Source organism: Phodopus roborovskii, unplaced genomic scaffold, assembly GCF_943737965.1.
Source record: "Phodopus roborovskii unplaced genomic scaffold, PHOROB, whole genome shotgun sequence".
In the NCBI taxonomy this organism is placed as follows: domain Eukaryota; kingdom Metazoa; phylum Chordata; class Mammalia; order Rodentia; family Cricetidae; genus Phodopus; species Phodopus roborovskii.
The window spans coordinates 630,750-649,246 of NW_026126627.1; the positions used below are offsets into that span (position 1 = coordinate 630,750).

At 45.8% G+C, this 18,497-nt stretch overlaps 1 protein-coding gene across 2 annotated transcripts in view; it reads left to right on the forward strand.

Moving 5' to 3' along the window:
* The first annotated feature begins 469 nt into the window (after window positions 1-469).
* Abcc1 (ATP binding cassette subfamily C member 1) overlaps window positions 470-18,497 on the forward strand; it is a 117,384-nt gene continuing 99,356 nt past the window's right edge. For both annotated transcript variants that reach the window (XM_051206755.1, XM_051206756.1), the window contains exon 1: window positions 470-591. In XM_051206755.1, the coding sequence (XP_051062712.1) occupies window positions 544-591 (48 nt within the window). In that variant the 5' untranslated portion in view covers window positions 470-543. The remainder of the gene's footprint in view (window positions 592-18,497) is intronic.

The window sequence follows — 18,497 nt, forward strand, 5'->3', positions numbered from 1 at the left end:
TCAAGAGTGGGAGAAATTCCCAGGATGCTTTGCAGACCATGGGAGGAAGGGTGGCAAACAGGCGTTTAGGTTGGAGATCTCAGTGTTTAGGATGGAATCTTAAGGTTCCTGATTCGAACGAACTCCACTTCTACTCGTTGAGTGGCCCTGAGCGAGTTTCCTCACCCCTTTGAGCCTCAGTTTCCTCATCTGTTCCCTTTTCTTTCTTAGGAGCTCACATCCCTACCCCGCCAGTTGATTCTGAAGGAAAAAGCTCCAAATCCCGCAGTAGGGAACAGGCTGTACAGTTAGGATCGCCTGGGACGAAGCCGGGGAGTGGGGGCCCACGGTGTGGTTCCTCGCGGCCGTGTCGGCGTTAGGAACCGGCAGGAGGGGGGAGCTGCAGACGCGGCCTGCACGCCCAGCCCCGGGCACCAAGTGGCCTCACTTGCTCCCACGCGCGGGGCGGGGCAGGCGGGGCGGGGCTGGGCGGGGCTGCATCCCGGTGACGCGGGCCAACCGCGCGGCGCTGCGCTGCGGCTCCTCGCTCCGCCGGTCGCCCGCATGGCGCTACGCAGCTTTTGCAGCTCTGATGGCTCCGACCCGCTTTGGGTAGGTGGTGACCCTCGGGGACGGCGCGGGGTAGTCGGAGAGGTCTGGGGGACGCGCGGGCCCAGCCGCTCCCCAGCCTGAGTCCCGCTCTGCAGACGGGGGACCCACCATCCGGGCCCGGGCGCAGCCGCCGCGGCCAGGCTCTGGGGACCCGGTTCCGGGATTGCTGGGCGTTCGCGGGGAGGGGCCTCTCTGCTTTGGGGTACTGTGGAGGCAGCAAAGTGGGGGTCTTCGGTCCCCTGTGGGGGTAGGATCCCCATTCACAGCACACACCCCGTCTCCGAGCACCGGGCAGGAGCTCTACAAAGGGACTTCACACCCCTTGTGTTGGGGATCCCCCACTGTTTGTTTTACCTCCCTGTTACTTTGGCATCATGTTTTCTCATCCTTTTCTTCCTTTCTGCCTAAATGCTACCAGGAAAGTTTAAAGAAACAGGAAGAATAAGGCAAGAGAAGGGTAGGAGGCCATTCTGCCCCTCCTTTTGTGTTTGGGATGCCGTGGGAGATGCCAGGGACCCTGGTACCCAGGGGAGTGCCTTCTACCCTGTGTGGTGCTGAGGCTCTGCTCTGGGGGGTGTTCCGGATACTTCAGGCCCTCTCCAGGTAGCTTCCTCCTGAAATAATCCTAGGCTGGGTTCCCTGGCTCTAATCCCCAGTGCTTGTGGATTTGGTGTCCCTGTAATGCGATTTGCCCATTGTTCAGAACACTCCTGTATCATGCAGTCCTGATTATTTAGTGAATACAATAGGACATTCTGGACACAATGACTTTTTGTTGTTGTCGTTGTTTGAGAAACAGGAAAAACACCCGTTTCTTAGTCGCTGATTAGTGCCCACAAGTTCTTTCTTGTACTGTTTTGGGATACCTCCCTGATAGGAGTGACGACCTATGAAGAAGACCCATGGCAGACTTTAGTCTTTTGGGTGAGGAAGGGTGCCATTTTTTTGGTCAAGAAACTTACCACACCTGGATGTGACTCCCATTTTAAAGCCACGAGGTTTCTCCAGGGCAGAAAACAGTGCTAGTGATTAGCCTTCAGGAATCTGCAAGGGACTGGTGCCTGTTTGCCACAGAGGAACACCTGTGTGTTCTCCACGTGTGCCGTGTGTGGAGAGAACAGAATTATTCGTCAAGGACCTGGTGGGATCTGGCTCAGTGTTATATAGGTGCTGGTGTATTTCCTGGTTTATTTTCTTTTGTGGTAGGTGAAAGTAGGTTGATTAGACATTAGATTCTGTACCAGTTTGTTTATTTTTATATATGTATACATCCATATGTATATACAAATACTGTATACACACATATACATATATGCATATATACATATACACACATTATATACATATATACCCATATATGTATAAATATACATATATACACACTATATTCATATATGTGTGTGTGTGTGTATTATGTGTGGATGTATGAGGGCATGCATACCATGGCACACATGTGGAAATCAGAAACCTGAGGGATTGGTTCTTTCATTCCAGCATGTGTGGTCCCAGGATTGAACTCGGGTTATTAGGTGCAGCAAGCATCATGCCAACCCATACCAGGATGTATCTTATTGTTGTGCAAAGATTACTAAAAAGTGTTTGGGGGTGTTCTATCTTCTAATCAGCTAAGAAGCCTACCCAAGAAACCCAGCTTTGTGTTTCTCTTTCTAGTGACTTTTTGCCACAGAAAATTAAGAAGGATGAACTGTGCTTGGCAGTAATGGTGGCTGACCTTCACCTTAGGTTCCCATCCCCCCCCCCCCAATTTTCATCTATGCCCCTCCTCCCATTGGTCTAGGCTTGCTGGATGCCTCTTTCTGGAGTCCTGGAACCAGAAAGGGTGAGAGGGCAGTTGGCAAGCAGGCATTTCCCTGTAGCTATAGAATCCAAACGCAATACAGAGAATGTTGGTTAGACTGTTATGGAGGCATATACCTGCATTTACAGCACTTGGGAAGCTGAGGCAGAAGGACTAAGAGTTCCAGAGAAGCTTGGGCTAGAGTGAGACAGTGTCTCAAGAACAGCCAACTGAAGCAGGTGGCTTGTGGTCTTCCAAAGCTAAGTGTTGCAGGCAGCACAGACTAGCCTACGGATAGGCAGGTAGCTGCATCTCCACCCTGAGATTGGACCTAGGGTCTCACACAATCACTGTGTTAACATCGCCCCCTAGACTTTATCATCTTGAGTAAGCTGATTTCACTGCTGACTGTGCCTCAGGTTAGCTGTAGAATAGGGTTATGGGGAAAGCTTCCCAGCCTTCTAGGGCTATGGTGTGCATGGTCTAGCCTGTGCTGTGGTCATGGGTTTATCAGTGTGAGCGATCTAGCCTGCATTGCACTTTTGTCTATTTTTGTAATTCTTCTCTCATACATTTTATCTCCACTGCAGTCCCCCTCCTTCCACTGCTCTCAGCCTCCCCACCCCCTCCAGACCCTCTGTTTCCCTTCACATGGGAGCAGATGCAGAGACCTACAGCCAAATATTTAGGTGGAGCTTGGGGTACCCTTTGGAGGAGGGGGAGGAAGGATTGTAGAAGGCAGAGGGGTTGCGGACACTAGGAGAACATGTGTCACAGTAGGGGCTGCACAGGGCTCATGGGGGACTTGATGCACTTTGCACTTTGACTGCTGGTCATTGCCTGGAACTGACATTCACTTCCCTTGGTGGGAGTGGGCAGCTCATACTTACATCTTTACCAACACCATGCTTAGAGAAGTTAAGTTTCCACCTGTACGGATTCTCAGAGCCTTGCTCCTGTGCCTTTGAGAATTTACCACCTTCCCTCAGGCACAGGTCTGGGATGAGAAGAGAGTTTCTTCTGAGTGGAAAGTTGGAGCTGAGGGCTGGCAGTGGCTTACTTTTTTTTTTTTTTTTTTTTTTTTTTTTTACTGGGAGTGTGGAGCTGGTTGGGTGGGAGGCGTTGTTGTGGCTGATCTTTGGAAGATGATTGGGAAAAGGTGCCTGGGCCTCTCTTTATAAGTTACTTTAAAAAAAATAATAAGTATGAGGAAGTGGCTCAGTGGGCAAGAGAGTTTGTTGTGCAAGCAGGAGGACTTGAGTTTGAATCCCAGGACCCACATAAAAAGCCAGGCGTGGCTGTGTCATTGATTGGGTTGAAAAGATTGGTCAGTTAGCATTCCAAAAGATCTGGTTTCAGGTTCAGTGAGAGACCTTAAGGAAAGAACACACCTACAGGAAAACACCTGGCATGTTGCTTTAGTTTATACATGGGTATTTGTGTTCTTACACATATGTGCACCCCATCATGTAGATGACATTTCTTTACAGCGCCACCCTTCAGTTCCAAATAAACACACAGAGACTTATATTTATTATAAACTGCTTGGCTGATGGCTGAGGCTTCTTACTGGCTAGCTCTCTCTTAATTATTAACCCATTTCTACTACACTGTGTATCTTCATGTGGTTTTGACTTACCGGAGGATGCTCTAGCATGTCACTCTTTCAGGGCCACATGGCCTCTCTCTGGTGGCTTCTCTCTCTCCTCTCCCCAGAATTATCCTTATTTGGTAGCCCTGCCTATAGTTCCTGCCTGGCTACTGGACAATCAGTGTTTTATTCATCAACCAGTAAGAGAAACGTTTATACAGAAGGACATCCCTCATCACCATCACACGCAGTAAATTGAAAAGTAAGAAAATATGTATTAAGCTGAGCAGGCCTGTCATCCCTGCTGCTGAAGAAGCTGAGGCAGGAGGACCATAAGTTCAAGACCAGCCCAGATAATTAAGCAAGACCTTGATTCAAAATTAAATGTATAAAAAGGACTGGAGATTTAGCTCTGTGGATGAGTACTTGCCTAGCATGTGCAAACAAACAAAAAACAAACCAAAAAAGAAAAATACTTACTTCATGATAATTGGAGAAATACTGGTAAATATTAAAAGCTCAGCACAGAACTCTGTCAGTTTTGTAGGTGATGTCTCAGAGCAAGTGCCTGTATGCCCTACATTCAGACACTGTTTCTGCAGTTACTTTTCTACTTTGTGCCTCAGTTTCCCCATGTGGAATAATGGAGTACATAGCAAATGGCAGTAATTTGAATGTTGAGTAATGAATTGGTGGCAAGCTCTGGGAACAGTGCATGGTTAGTATTGGCTCAGTACATGGTTAGCGCTCAGTAGATGTAAGTGCTTGCAGTTGGGTGGGACTCCATATTTGAATTTTGCTGCAACTGCCAAGAACATCTGGTCACACACGGAAGTCAGCTCGAGATCTGCAAGCAGTGCACTCTCTGGAGTGAGTGGTTATAGGGGCCCCTCCAGCTCGTCAACCCCCTGAACACCGTGCCTGACCACTGTAGCGCATGGGTCTTGGTGACTCACTGGTGGAATTGGCCTGGGGTAGCATGTGGCCTTGGAAAGCCTGCCCTCTACCCGGCAAGCACCTTGTTGCTTTTCAGTCCTTCCACCGCCTTCTACAACTGTCCTCCCTGCTCTCCTACGACTGTGGGTTGATACAGTCAGGTCCCCACTACTCTCCCACCCCAGATGGATGTAGCATTTGAGCACAACCAAAATGGTGGGGTGAGGGTGTCCAGATAACCAGATAAATGGCTTTGGGGCCTTGTGGGACTGGCCTGAGAGGCTCTGATTCCATGGTTCATGACCTTGTCCCTTGGCCTTGCAGGAGGAAATTGCAGCTGCCTCTGTGGTTAAGGCCAGGGCCTGGTGTGTGTGTGTGTGTGTGTGTGTGTGTGTGTGTGTGTGTGTGTGTGTGTGTGTGTGACAACTTGACTTGGAGGGTGTCCTCAGAACCCCTGTTGGGAACTCAGGGACATCCTTGTATTACCGCATCCTGGGAGGAGCTGGGGCACCTCTGGTGTTGTCTTCAGGGAAGGTGGTCCTTTCTCTCGGCCAAAAAGCCATTGTGTCCCTGATTCTTGTTGCCTTCTACTGTCTGTCTGCCTGTTCTTGCAGAATGTATCCAAACTTGTCAGGGCTGCCTCCTGGGGCCCGAGGTGCCATCTAACTGATTTATTACTGCTTTTGGACAGTATTTGTGTTTGTAAGGCTGAGGGCTGAACCTAGGGTCTTAAGACACTGAGCTACGGGCACACCCAAGCCCTCTTTTTACTTTTATTTTGAGACAAAGACCTCACTGAACTGCCCAGACTGTCCTTCATTCAACTCTGTAGCCCACATGGTCCCTGAAACTGGTGATTCTCCTGCCTTAGTTTCTGCGGTAACTGGAATAATAGCCCCATGCCGCCACACCCAGCTTCCTGTCACTTTTCTTTCTCTGTCCTCCCTTGGTCCCTGCATTGTAGTATCAGCCCAAAAGCCAGGGATCGTGCTTTTGATTTTTTTTTTTTTTCTTCTGTGTGATAGCCCTGGGTGTCCTGGAACTGTCTTTGTGGACCAGGCTGGCCTCAAACTCACTGAGATCCTCCTGCTTCTGCCTCCCAAGTGCAGGCAAGTGCCACCACCTCCTGGCCTGAGTTTTATTCTTTTGTGACATTTTGTGATACTGGGGATAGAATCCAGGGCCTGGCAACTGCTGGACAAGCTATTCCCAATTCCAGCCCAAAGGAGTTCTATTAAGAGGCACCAGATCCAGCACTTAGAAATGGCAGGCAGATCTCTCTGAGTTCGAGGACAGCCAGGGCTGTTACACAGAGAAACCCTGTCTTGAAAAAACAAAAACACAAAACAAAACAAAAAATGACAAAGAGAGACAGGGACAGAGGGAGAGGGCAGGAGGGAGGGGCAGACCAAACCCTGTCTTTCCTCTGCTTGGCACCCTTCAATTGTGTTCAACCAGCTCTGGAATATATGGCCCTGCTCTCTTTCTGTTCTTATCTAGCTGCTTTCTTGGTTACTCTCTTCTCCTGTCACAGGGTCTCCTCAGGCATCTTTTCCGTGGCCCCTGCCACTTCTTGTACACCTAGTTTTTTTGTTCCCACCTCATTGCTCTTAACTTTTCTCATACATCAAAGAGTTTGCTTACTTTTCTGCTGTGTATGGGACTATAATCCTAGTATCAAAGGCAGGGTCTGGTGCCCAGTAATTACTTGTTGAATGAATAAATGACCTATAATGCTAGAATAGGTTTCAAGCTTCCTTGAATGCCTCTCTTGGAGACATTCAGGATAAAATGCTATTCCTTGTTTTGTATTTTGTGTTGCAATAGTTCAGGAGGTCATGTCTGCCTGTTTTTCCCTGGGCCCTGTGCCTTGCACAGTAGGCTCAACCAACAGTTGAACAAATAAATAAAACTGAAAATGTATTTATTTGTAGACAGGACATCTTATATAACGATGGTCTGGAACTTGATGTATAGACCAGGCTAGCCTCAAACTCAGACCACTTGCCTCTACCTCCTAAGTGTTGGGATTGAAGGTGTGTTCCACCATATCTGCTTTTTATTGTTTTGTTTTTGGGACAGAATCTTGCTTTGTAGCTCAGGCTAGCCTGGAACTTACTGTCTTCCTGCCTCAGTCTCTTTAGTGCTGTTGGGATCGTAGAATAGTGCCAGTAGTCCTGGTTTCAGTGTTTGAGTATATGTAATTGAGATAGGTGTTCTGAATTGGGTTTTAGTTCTAGTCTTCCTCTAGGCTGGCTTGGCTTTACTTATTTACTTAATCTTTAATATTTTTTTATTACTCTTATGTAGCTCAGACTGACCTCAAACTTGTTGTGTAGCTGAGGATGACCCTGGACCCTGACTCTCTTGCCTGAGTGTGTACCATCACCAATTGTGGCTTTGGCTTTATTTTAATTATGTGAACTGCTATCTTCTCTGATATTTAACTACTGGAGGATTTTGCATAAATGCCGATTTCTGGCTTCTCTTAAATAATATTGGACAGTACTGGGCCACACTGTAGCTGCATCTGGAAAACAGGGCTGCAGAACCTGCTCCTCCTTACTGCTGCTCTCTTGGAAGGCCAAGTGTCCATTGTCTTTGCTTATACTTCTCACACCTGGTTGGCCATCTTCCTGGGTGGAGTTCATGTGCCATCTGTCTGTTAGTATTCAAATTGGATCTATTGCCTCATAGCCCAACCTTAAGGTGACTGAACTGGGACTTACCTGGCTTAGTAGGTTACTTTGTTTGTTTGGGACAAAGGTTGGCTTGGATCTTACGGTGTAGCCTATGCTTGCTTTAAATGCTTGATCCTCTTGCCTCAGCCTCCCAAGTGCTGGGATTAGAAGATGTGTGCCACCAAGCCTGGCCTTTAGATTTTTAAAAGACTCATCATCATCACTACCACTATTCAAACAGGGCCTTATTACATGATTCTGGCTGGCTTGGAACTCATTATATAGACCAGGCTGGCCTCAAACACACAGAGATCAGCCTGTCTTTGCCTCCAGAATAGTGAGATTAACTTTTTGATTTGTTTTTATTTCTCCCCTGCCTGTCTTGAAACTCACTCTATAGATCATGCTTACCTTGAACTCAGAGATCCACCTGCCTCTGCTTTCCAAGTGCTGGGACTAAAGGTGTGTATGACTTCCACCTGGTTTTAGTGTGTGTGTGTGTGTGTGTGTGTGTGTGTGTGTGTGCGTGTGCGCGTGCGCGCGCATGTGTGTAAAGGTGCTTGAGGAAGCCAGAACATTGGGTGCCGTGGAGTTAGAGTTACAGGTAATTGTGAGCTGTCTGATGCAGGTGCTGGGAACTGAACTTGGAAGTACAGGCTTTTACCTGCTGAGTCATTTTTCCAGCCCTTAGAGTCTTTCCTTAATGCTTTGCATGTGTTTCTGGAGGATGGACCCGGGGTCTTGAATATCTAGTGCTTGGTTGCTCAGCTGCATCTCATCCCCAGCTGGCTAGGCTGACAACATGAAGAGCCTGTCTCAGTCCCAGGTGTATTTGCCTTAGCAGGAGGGGGTGGGCTGAGGGCTGTCCTCTGGGTACCATAGGATTCTGAAACAAGTATCTGATATGCCTGAGCTCTAGGTTTTCCTACTAGAGCAAGGTGTGGCTTTTATGACCAGATCTTAATGGTCAGTAAAAACATCAGCTTATAAAATCTTTCCTGAACTTTCATAAAAGTGAGTGAGTGGGTTGGAGTCCTAAGGAGAGCCCAGACATCCTGGAGCAAACGTCTCCTGGCTTGACAAGAAAATGGGGTATCATCTGCCCTGGTGGAGGTGTGTGCCTGTCTTTTCCTCCTTGGGGTTAGCTGATTGAGGACACCATGATTTGGTAAGACACTGTGTTTATGGGAGTTGCAGGGTGTGGGAGAATAGGGCCTACTTTCTCAACCACAACCCTGTTCACAGTTGGACCGGATTGTTCTTTGTGGTGTAGGGCTACCCTGGGTACTTCAGGGTATTTGACAACATCCTGGCCTCTGCCCACAGATTCTGGGCATACCAACCCTTGTTACAACAACCAAAAATACCTCCAGGCAGTGCCAGCTGTTCCTTAGGGGTTAACCCACAGACACTGATGTAGAGGAAGATGGAGGATCAACTTGTGGCTAGAAGTCCATGCTCATCTGGAGTTCCTGGGCTTTTAGGCTGTGGAGCTTATTGGATAATTGGTGTGGGGTAGCTCTGGAGCTTATTGAGAGGTGAAAGTGGCTACACTCCTATTAGCCAGAGAGCACCTGGGCTGTCTTTCCTTCACCAAGATCTGTTTTCCCTCATCCACTCGTCCTGTTGGTGTGTAGGAGACAGTTTGGTATTACCAGTGAAATGTCTTACATAGAGTAGCTATGAGGCCTTACCCCTTCACTCCCCATCCCCCTTTTTGAGGTCTTCTTGTGTAGTTCTCACTGGCTTCAAATTCAGAGCCCCTGGCTCTTGAGTGCTAAGATCAAAGGGTGCTTTACCATTCCTAGCACGCCGTTCATTTTAAGTTCATGTGTGGAGGCTAGAGGTGGATGTCCATTTTATTTTGAGATGGAGTCTCATTGAACCTCAAGTTTCCCTATTTAGTTAAGCTGACTGGCCAGAGGGTTCCTACCACTTTCTGTCTCTGCATTTTTACATGGGTGCTGAGGGTGCACTAGACCCATTTAGTCAGCTCCACAGGCCTCATTCCTCTGAGACAGGCTCTTTCTTTATGGCCAGTATGTCCTTCCTCAGTCTTCCCGGTGTTGGGATTGTAGGTGTGTGCTACCACACCTGGCTTTCCACGCCCTAATTTTGAGCTGCCTCAGGTTAAGTAGATGGCAACCAAGTCCAGAGTCTGTTGCTGTTTTGATTTGCCTGTTGGACTCATCTTTGGGGTTAGTGACCAGAGAGGGTGGCTCTGAGCTGCCACCCTCAAGTTATAAAGAAGATTTTTGTGGAACATTTCCCTGTAGTTTTTCTGAGTTTAGTCTCTAAGAACCTCAGTTTCCTTGACCTCTTGGTTGATGACTGCTCAGGGACACTATTTACAGAGAACATGGATTAAGTGTTAGGATAATTCGAGAGGGGAACCTTGGTGGATTCCATGGCAGGTGAGGGTTGACTGAGACGGGACAAACATGCCAGGCATGCACTTGCTTGCTGACCAGGGTACTGCCTGAGTGCATTCTGCCAGGTGACAGGGGCAGGCCAGCATAATGCCTGAATCTTTACATTAAGTGCTGAAGTTTAGAGATCTTTGGGGTGGCTTTTAAGATCTGGTTTATTCTTGTGTTCCTCCACAGTCACCCCCCTCCACTGTTTTTTTTTTTTTTTTCCTTTTCTTTCTTTAATTGAACATCTACTATATAGTCTTGAACAAGAGAGGTCAGGTCCGTGTCCTCATGGGGTTTGTGCTAGGGATGCCACAAAGTTTCAGATTATGGTAAACCACACAGAGACCTAAACCAGGAAGAACTAGGGTGGGTATAAACCACCTTGGAAGTGACATTTGTCCCAACATCTTGGTGGTAGAGCTGGCTATGTAAGGATCTGGGACAAAAGTCCCACAGAGGTCCTGAGGAGCATGATGTGGCTAAGGTAGCATAGAGTAAAATGCAAACGCGCGCACACACACACACACACAGATTTATTTTTGTTTTTATGTATATGAGTGTCACATGTTTGTCTGCTGCCTACAGAGGCCAAGAGAGGGCATTGGATCCTCTGGAACTGGAATTACAGATGGTTGTGAGCTGCCATGTGGTGCTAGAATTGAACCTGAGTCTTTTGCAAGAGCAGCCGGTACTCTTAATTGCTGAGCCATCTCTCTCTCTCTCTCTCTCTCTCTCTCTCTCTCTCTCTCTGTCTCTCTCTCCCTCTCTCTCTCTCTCTTTCACACACACACACACACACATTTATTTGAGACAGAGTTTCATGCAGCCCAAACTGGCTTTGAGCTTCACATGTAGCAGAGGATGATCTTGAGCCTCCCATATTCTACCTCTACTTATTATAGGGGAGTATCAGTGGCCCAATTTCTTCAGAGTTGGGGATGGAAATTGGCTTCACAAATTCTAGGTGAGCACTCTGGCCGCTCATCTCCATCCCTGGCTCTGTATCATTGCACTTTAAAAGCTCGGAAGAGTTACAGGGCCTATAGAACTGTCTCACTAAAGCCCTGTCTAAAGCTTTCCACAGATGCATGAAGCCTAGCAGAATGGGACTAAAAAAGGGCCTGGACATCCCTGGTGGGTGCTGTGCTGGCCAGGCCAGCAAGGGAGCAGCCAGGGCAGATGGAGGGAGGGTGATGTGCTGGGAATGGACTCTGAGTGGGCTGCAACTCAGCCCGGATCTAGACTGCAGTTTTCTTGATGAATGGTGCTCCTTCCTGCTCTTTACTCTTCTTCCTTTCTCTTCTATCTTTCGAGACAATGCCTTTAGCCCAGGCTGTCTTCAGACTCCCTACAGAGCCAAGGGTGATCCTGAACTAACTCCTTCCCCTCCCAAGCCCTACTAGGATTGAAGGTGTGTTCTACCACTCCTGTCATTGGGGATCACACCCAGAGCTTTGTGCACGCTGAGCTCTATAGTACAGGGCCTCACACATACGAGCTAAGCAGTGTGTACCACTGAATTTATACCCCCTAGCCTTTTTTTTTTTTTTTTTTTTTTTTTAAATCTTGTGAGGGAATTTCAGAGTTGTTCAAGCTTGGCAGCCAGACTTGAGCTGGCTGTCCTCCTGCCTCTACCTCCCCAGTAGCTGGGATGACAGCCCACTAGGTCTAATTGGTGCTTGTGCTTAAAAAAAAAAGTGAACAATCTAGAAGAATATGAAGGGAAAAGTGAGTTTCAAAAGCACTGATGAGAAGAACATCCCCCTGCCAGGGTTTCTCTGTTTAGCTCTGTAGGCCAGGCTGGCTTCAACTCACAGAGCTCCACCTTTGTCTGCCTCCCAAGTGCTGGGATTAAAGGCATGCGCCACCACCACCCAGCTGAGAACATGTTTTGTAAACATTTTTGCTTTTTGCACTTACATGTGTACATTTTCTCCCTGTAAATATTCTGTATCTTGTATCATTCTCTTATATCCTTCAATATGAAGTCTATGGAATTAGAAAGAACAAGAAATTATATTTCTTTTGGTCCTTCTGTGGAAAAACTAAGAAGCCAAAGTTTCACCTTGTTGTCTGTTGGTGATTGTCAGGGTCATTTTTAGTTTTTCAGCCTATTAGTCAGTATTGGGGAGGAGTGGAGGGGGGAAGAACATTCCTGATCGTGCTGTATGTATTTGCATGTATGTATGTGTGTATGACTCAGCAAAGTAAGTTTTCCCACTGGAAGTTGCCTGGTTAAGAGACATTTACCTTTTGAGATTTGCTAGTTAATTACTAGGTTGCTGCTACACTGTTATTCTCCCACAAGCTATCCCTGCAGCACTTACTAAATACCTACTGTTTTCCTGGCATAATAGTCTTGGGCAGGCTGGGAAGCCTGCTGGAGTTGCTTTTCTGGATGTGAGACTTTTGGTCAGGGAAGTTAAACCTTGCATACCAGAGAGCTGAGGTCAGGAGACCAAAGAAGAGTGGTTGGGTTCCTTCCAGTTTTTCAAAGATGTATTTAAATACTAAGCATTTTCCCTATGTTGTTTAAGAAGTATTTTGAATTAACAAATGTCATGTAAGGCTTTACTTACATCCTATTTTCAGGTGTCTATGCTCCCCGCACAAAGTTTCTAGTTGCACCAGAGTTTTCTAATTATAAAAATGACATGTGCTCTGTTGCCAAATAAACCACACACAACAGACATGTTTACATAAATGCTGTTCTATTAGGCCAGCCTGTAGCCATGTCCTTCCACCCTGCTCATAAACTGAATAGCATATATAAAAGTCTGCATAGAGTATAGTCTTTATTCTGCTGATGTTTTTACCATCCACAATGATACATAGAATGTCACTAATCTTTTCCATTAGTTATGAAATACTCAGGGTTACAGAGCTGTGATATGGATATTGTTTGTCTAGAGTGCCCTTTTATACAAAATGTATCCTTGCGCATGAGGCAAAATTATGTAAATTTTAATCTTTAATATAAAGACTGTTCATTCTCCAAGATGTCTTTCTGAAGACCTGCTTGGGGGGAGGAGAGACATGATCTGAGGGTGATTTAGGATGGCTGCCAGCAGCATTTATTGAAAAAAAAATGCACCTTTTATAGTCTAGGCTTACACATGGGAATAAGTGGGAGAAAGGGGGCAAGTGAGCTGGGGTGTGGCTTGAGATCAAGGGTTGAAGAATCTGATATTGACCTTGACATTAGGCATAGTATATGTTAATGAAGGGCCACAAGTTTTCTTGCCAGAGATAAAGAGAATGACTGGTTTACCAGACAGGAACTTTCCTCAAGCCCTCAAGGGAATGGAGGCCTTTATCCAAATGCCTGACCTTGGGAAAAGGACTTGGGAACTAGACACTATAATTTAAGAGCAATTTTCATACCTCAAGGGGCTAAGCACTGAGCTGTTCCCTAATTGTGTCCCTGTGTGTCTTAGTTTTACTATATGGGCCTGTTCCTCTCATATGTCCCCAAAAGGGAAGGTCCTGGTATCTAAACTCCTTTCCCATTATATCCTACATTCTGATGTCTCTGTACTTACTAGCTGAACTGTTGCCATTAATGGCCTCAGGCTCTGGATCTGGACTGTAGGCTCTTCATCCTTGGGGTCAGCTGTGTCCAGTGAATCTCTAACATTCCTGTTTTTGGTGTAATTAGGAGGCCACAGTGAGATTCCTGGTTCCAGTGTCAAGAGATTTTTATTTTCAAAGAATTATTTTATTTAGAGGGGTTACCATTGTACACATTTCCATCCTTTACTAAAGCCTGCACAAAATTTCCTAAAGGGAAATTAATAGTGAGAATCATTAAAAATGAAATAAAAAGGTGCTGGAGAAGTGTGGTCTGCGATGTCAAAATGCTGGAACTCTTGTCAAGCAGCAGTGGTCGCTATGTGGTCCACGCCAAAGTCTATAGCTATAGCCAGTCTTTTCTGAATGACAGTGAATGAAAACTCCATTTCTAGTTGGGTGTGGTAAGTATACACCTGTAATCCCAGGCTGAGACAGGAAGGAGGCTTATGAGTTAGAAGTCGGTCTCTGCAAGGTGAGACTGAAAACAAAACAAAACAACAATAACAAACCCCCACTTGTTCAAATCCAAATTAGTACTGTGCCATTCCAGAGATCTGGGAGACTGAGGCAGGAGGCTCAGAGTCAGCCCAGGCAACGTAAGGAACCTTTTCTGGAAGTAGTGAAAGTAAGGCTTGTGTAGCTTGATGATCTTTTGACTGTTAATTTGTTAGGGTGTACAGTGTATTGGGGTCTTTGGCCCTCTATGTCTCCTGAGCATTGTGAAGAGTCTCTCCTGGGCCATCGTATATCTTTCTGTGGTTATAATAAAGTATGTGGGGGACCTTGGTAGGTCGAGGGTGACAGAGGTGGGGGACAGAAATGCCAGGGAGACAGAGCTTAAGTGAGAAGTATTATTAGAAAGAGGAAGGAAGAAGTAAGGAGAGACAGGCGAGCTAAAGAGACAGAGAGAGGACAGAAGAGAAGAGGGAGGCAGGCAGGAAAAGTCCTGTCTGCCCCTGGGGAACAGTGGGAAGGAGAGCCAAATGGGTCAGTGCCTTTCTTTACTGAGTCAGGGCATACACACCTGCCATGCCCAGGTTTGCCTGAACTACAGCATCCTTGCTGCTGCTGCTGCTTCTTCTTCTTCTTCTTCTTCTTCTTCTTCTTCTTCTTCTTCTTCTTCTTCTTCTTCTTCTTCTTCTTTTTTTTAATTAAAAAGGTGAGGAGTTAGGTGTGGCAGGTTAGGGAATAAGGGATTCGACCATCTGTGGGGGACCTGAGAATGCTGGGGTGCTGCCATGCCCTGGAGTGGCTGGTTGTTTCATTGCAGTCCAGGCCGTGTGGAACTCTCTGGTGCCTCTTAGACCTGGCAAGAGGTTGGCAGAGCAGAGGAACTTACAAGAATTCTTTGTGAAAAGATGAATTTTAGACACATTAGTATTTTTCCTGTTTGTAATCTGTGTTGAGATTTGCATGTAAAAATGGCAGTATATTCATGTCATAAATTATTTTGGTTGAAAGCATTAACATTTGTACTCTGCCAGAGTTGGATTAATAGCTTATCAGAAGTTTATTGATTAATGTTAAGACTATGAACAGTAGCATCATGAGAAAGAAATCTGATAACTTGTATTTGAACATTTTGTTATACCTTAAAACACTTAAATTCCTATATCTTAAGTTTTTATGTTCTTATATAAACTTTATACTTTAAAACATCTTTTTAAACAAAGGAATGTAATAAGTTATACTGAAATCTACTAGCTGTGAAACTATACCAGAGTTCTTGAGAAGGATAAAATTTTATCTGAATTAATGATTAGAGAATAACAGAGACTTAGTAGCTGGCCACATGGACAGCCACTCCCAGAGTCCTCCATAGTTCCTGAGGGCAGAGGCTTTAGACACCTGCCTTCTGCTATTAGCACTGGGCCTACAAAAGCCCTGGGAGATCCCGGGGATTAGGAGCTTTAGGAAGACTCAGCTACCACTGGCCTTGGGCAACATGGAAGTCCATTCCAGTGTCCTCTTGTTAAGAGTCCTTTGCAACAGTTGAGGTGGAAGGCAGGTTTTCTCAGTGGTTAGTGTTACCACTTTTGTGGATGGAGTTTCTTCATTGTCCACCAGTCTTCTTGGAGGAAATGAGGTGTTGCCAGCATTTGGCCTGCCTCTCCGTTATGAAAAGCTTTTTAAGGAAACATTTTAAATGCCATATTTTCTGGATTTCTGAGTACTTGAGGGCTCTCTGTCTATTTAGTATATCTCAGCAGACAACATTTGTCTTTGGTTACTTGCCTTAGCACATAGGTGGCTAGATAAGGCTTTTCCCCTGTAATTAATCTGTCTTAGTGTCACTACACTGACATTAGTGCAGGATGTGTCTGGAGAACTGGATCCAAGCTGAGAGGCTGTGGAGGGATGTTTTACTCAGAGCCTTCCAGCCTGACTGTAACGGGTTTTAACTTATTAGGTTAGATTTATGCCTGCGAAGGACAAGGAAACGAATTAAAGTTCCCTTTTGCAAAATAGAAGCTTAACCTTAAAAACTGACAACAGTGAAGGTCACAGAGTATGGGAGGAAATAATCTCTAACTTTAGTTTATAACTGATTTAATTTCACTTTCATAGGTCACTCTTGTAAACAGTTTACAGGAAGGGTTTGGGTGGTGTAAATATTTTGTTAATTTGAAATAGATCTTTATAAGCTTAAATTTTTATTATCAATTAAAAATACATATGAATTTAAAGTGAAAATTTTATCATCTTAAGATACAAGACAATTTAGAAATATTTGAGATTTATTGCTTCCTTAGTCTAGAAGGAGATATGCATACATAGAGAGTTAAAGCTGGCTTACTTTTTTTAAACAGTAGCTACATGTACACATAGATATATTAAACAAGCCTTGTTAAAGGAAGAAGAACCAGAGAGTGTGAGCTCTGATTCAATTGTTGTAGCAAACAGAGCAGACTTAAAGCTGCCAGTGACAAGAAAACAGATCCACTGCAGATGGAACAGGCAGGGTTTGTTTGTTTGTTTGTTTGTTTTGCATGAAATGTGTGCTCCACGGGGCCCTGGAAAGGCTCGCCATTAGGCATGCAAAGAAGCCATGGGCTACTGTGAAAGAAGAACTTAGTGACAAATAAAAGGCAAAAAAGTGAATGAATTTTGACTGACAGCAGGATTTGTTGGCAGAAGCTGAGTAGGCTGCTGGTGCAGCAGAGGTAGGAACCTCATGGGGTGGGCAGACCTGCAGGTAGGCCAATGCAGCTAGGCGACATGGTCCGCCTTAGTCATGATGGCAGCTGCCAGAAGTAGGTTAAATGTTTCACCTTAGCAAGATGGTGCCTGTGCACGTGTTGTAAGGGATCTTATAGATTTTAAACCAGATGTACTTTGTAAGACACACATTAAAGTACTCAGGCATTCAGAATCACATACATGTGGTCGCATCATATACAGTATACATACATGTTTCATACATATAAACAGACAACAGAAAGTGTTTTTGAGCAGGTGCTGTTAGTCTCAGGTCAGACTGTTGTGAGCCACTGGCATCTGCTTGGAGGAGACCCAGGGTAGTATTGGAACTGTGTGGGAGAAAGGAACTCGACAAACTGGGCTGGATGGTGGGCAGCAGCAGAAATAAGACAAACAGGAGAGAGACATTTTGAACAGGAGCATAAGATGCCTAATCGAAACAGAGTGTTCCCAGATGGAGGAGGATTCCTGTCCCCAGACAGGGTTAGCCAAAGTCGGAGGCAACAGGAGGCTGTGCAGTGGATGAGGGAGAGTTTTAGCATGCCGGGAATAGGAGGGAAACAGACAAGTGAAAAGAGCAGAGGCCGCACTTCCAACTATGGATCACTGGCAGAATGTAGGGCAGCCATGTAGTTTGATATCTGAAGGGGGTGGGGTGCAGTTTCCATGGCTGACATAGAAAAGATCCAAAGCCTATAATCTTCAGTATCCCAGAGGCTAAGGGAGGAACGGGTATGAGAGTCACAGGCTGACACTTCAGTCCATCAAATGCAGAATCAGGGGTCAGGGGCCAAGGCTCCTGGAGCCGTGCAGTCATCCAGTACTGGGTTTTTTTCACTGGGCCAAAAAAGTGAGAGACCACATTCGAGATAGCATGGGCAGTAGAGAGGAAGGGGCAGGCTTACCAGACACGAGGGTGGTTGATGGACGAATCCAGAGATCCTTAGCTGGAGTTCAATGAAGGTTACAGGGTCCCGGCATATCTCAGACTGCCATGGGCAAGAGGAAATGCCAGGAAAACCTGCTGAGTCATGTGCACTAATGTTATATTAAATCAAGTAGGGGACCTTGGTGAACTCCATGGTGGGTGAGGGTGACCCAGGCAGGGAACAAACATGCCAGGCAGACAGAGCTTAAATGAGAAGTTTTATTAGAAAGGGGAGGGAGGGGGAAGGAAAGAGAAAAGAGGTAAAGAGACAGGGGACAGAAGAGGGGAACAGGAAAGAGATCAAAGTGGGTGGGAGTCTCTCTTTTAAAGAGCCAGGGCACATACACCTGGCATGCACAGGTAGGTGAGAGGTGGGTCCAGGTTTGTCTGGAATATAACACTTGTGCTAACCCTCAAGGGGTTTTGAGTGGCCGAAGTGGTAGATTGCATTCCGTTTTGTGATATTATTGCTGTAGGACTTTCCCATCCTTCCATAACCTTGTAATGACAGTCTTCAGTGCGCCACCACACTTCTTGTCATTATTAGCTGTGGTTTGACATTTAAGTCACCATAGCATTTCTTTCCTCCTCTGTCATGGTTTTTTGTTTTGTTTCTTGTTTTTGTTTTGTTTTTTGGTTGTTTGTTTTTTTCTTTTTTTGAGAGAGAAAGAAAACATATTGTATTGATGCTATTATGGACATAGGGTTTGTTGGCTTTTTCCCTGGAAGCCATTCCTGTAGCAGAAGGAATAGTTCAAAACATTTAAAAAAAAGTTACATT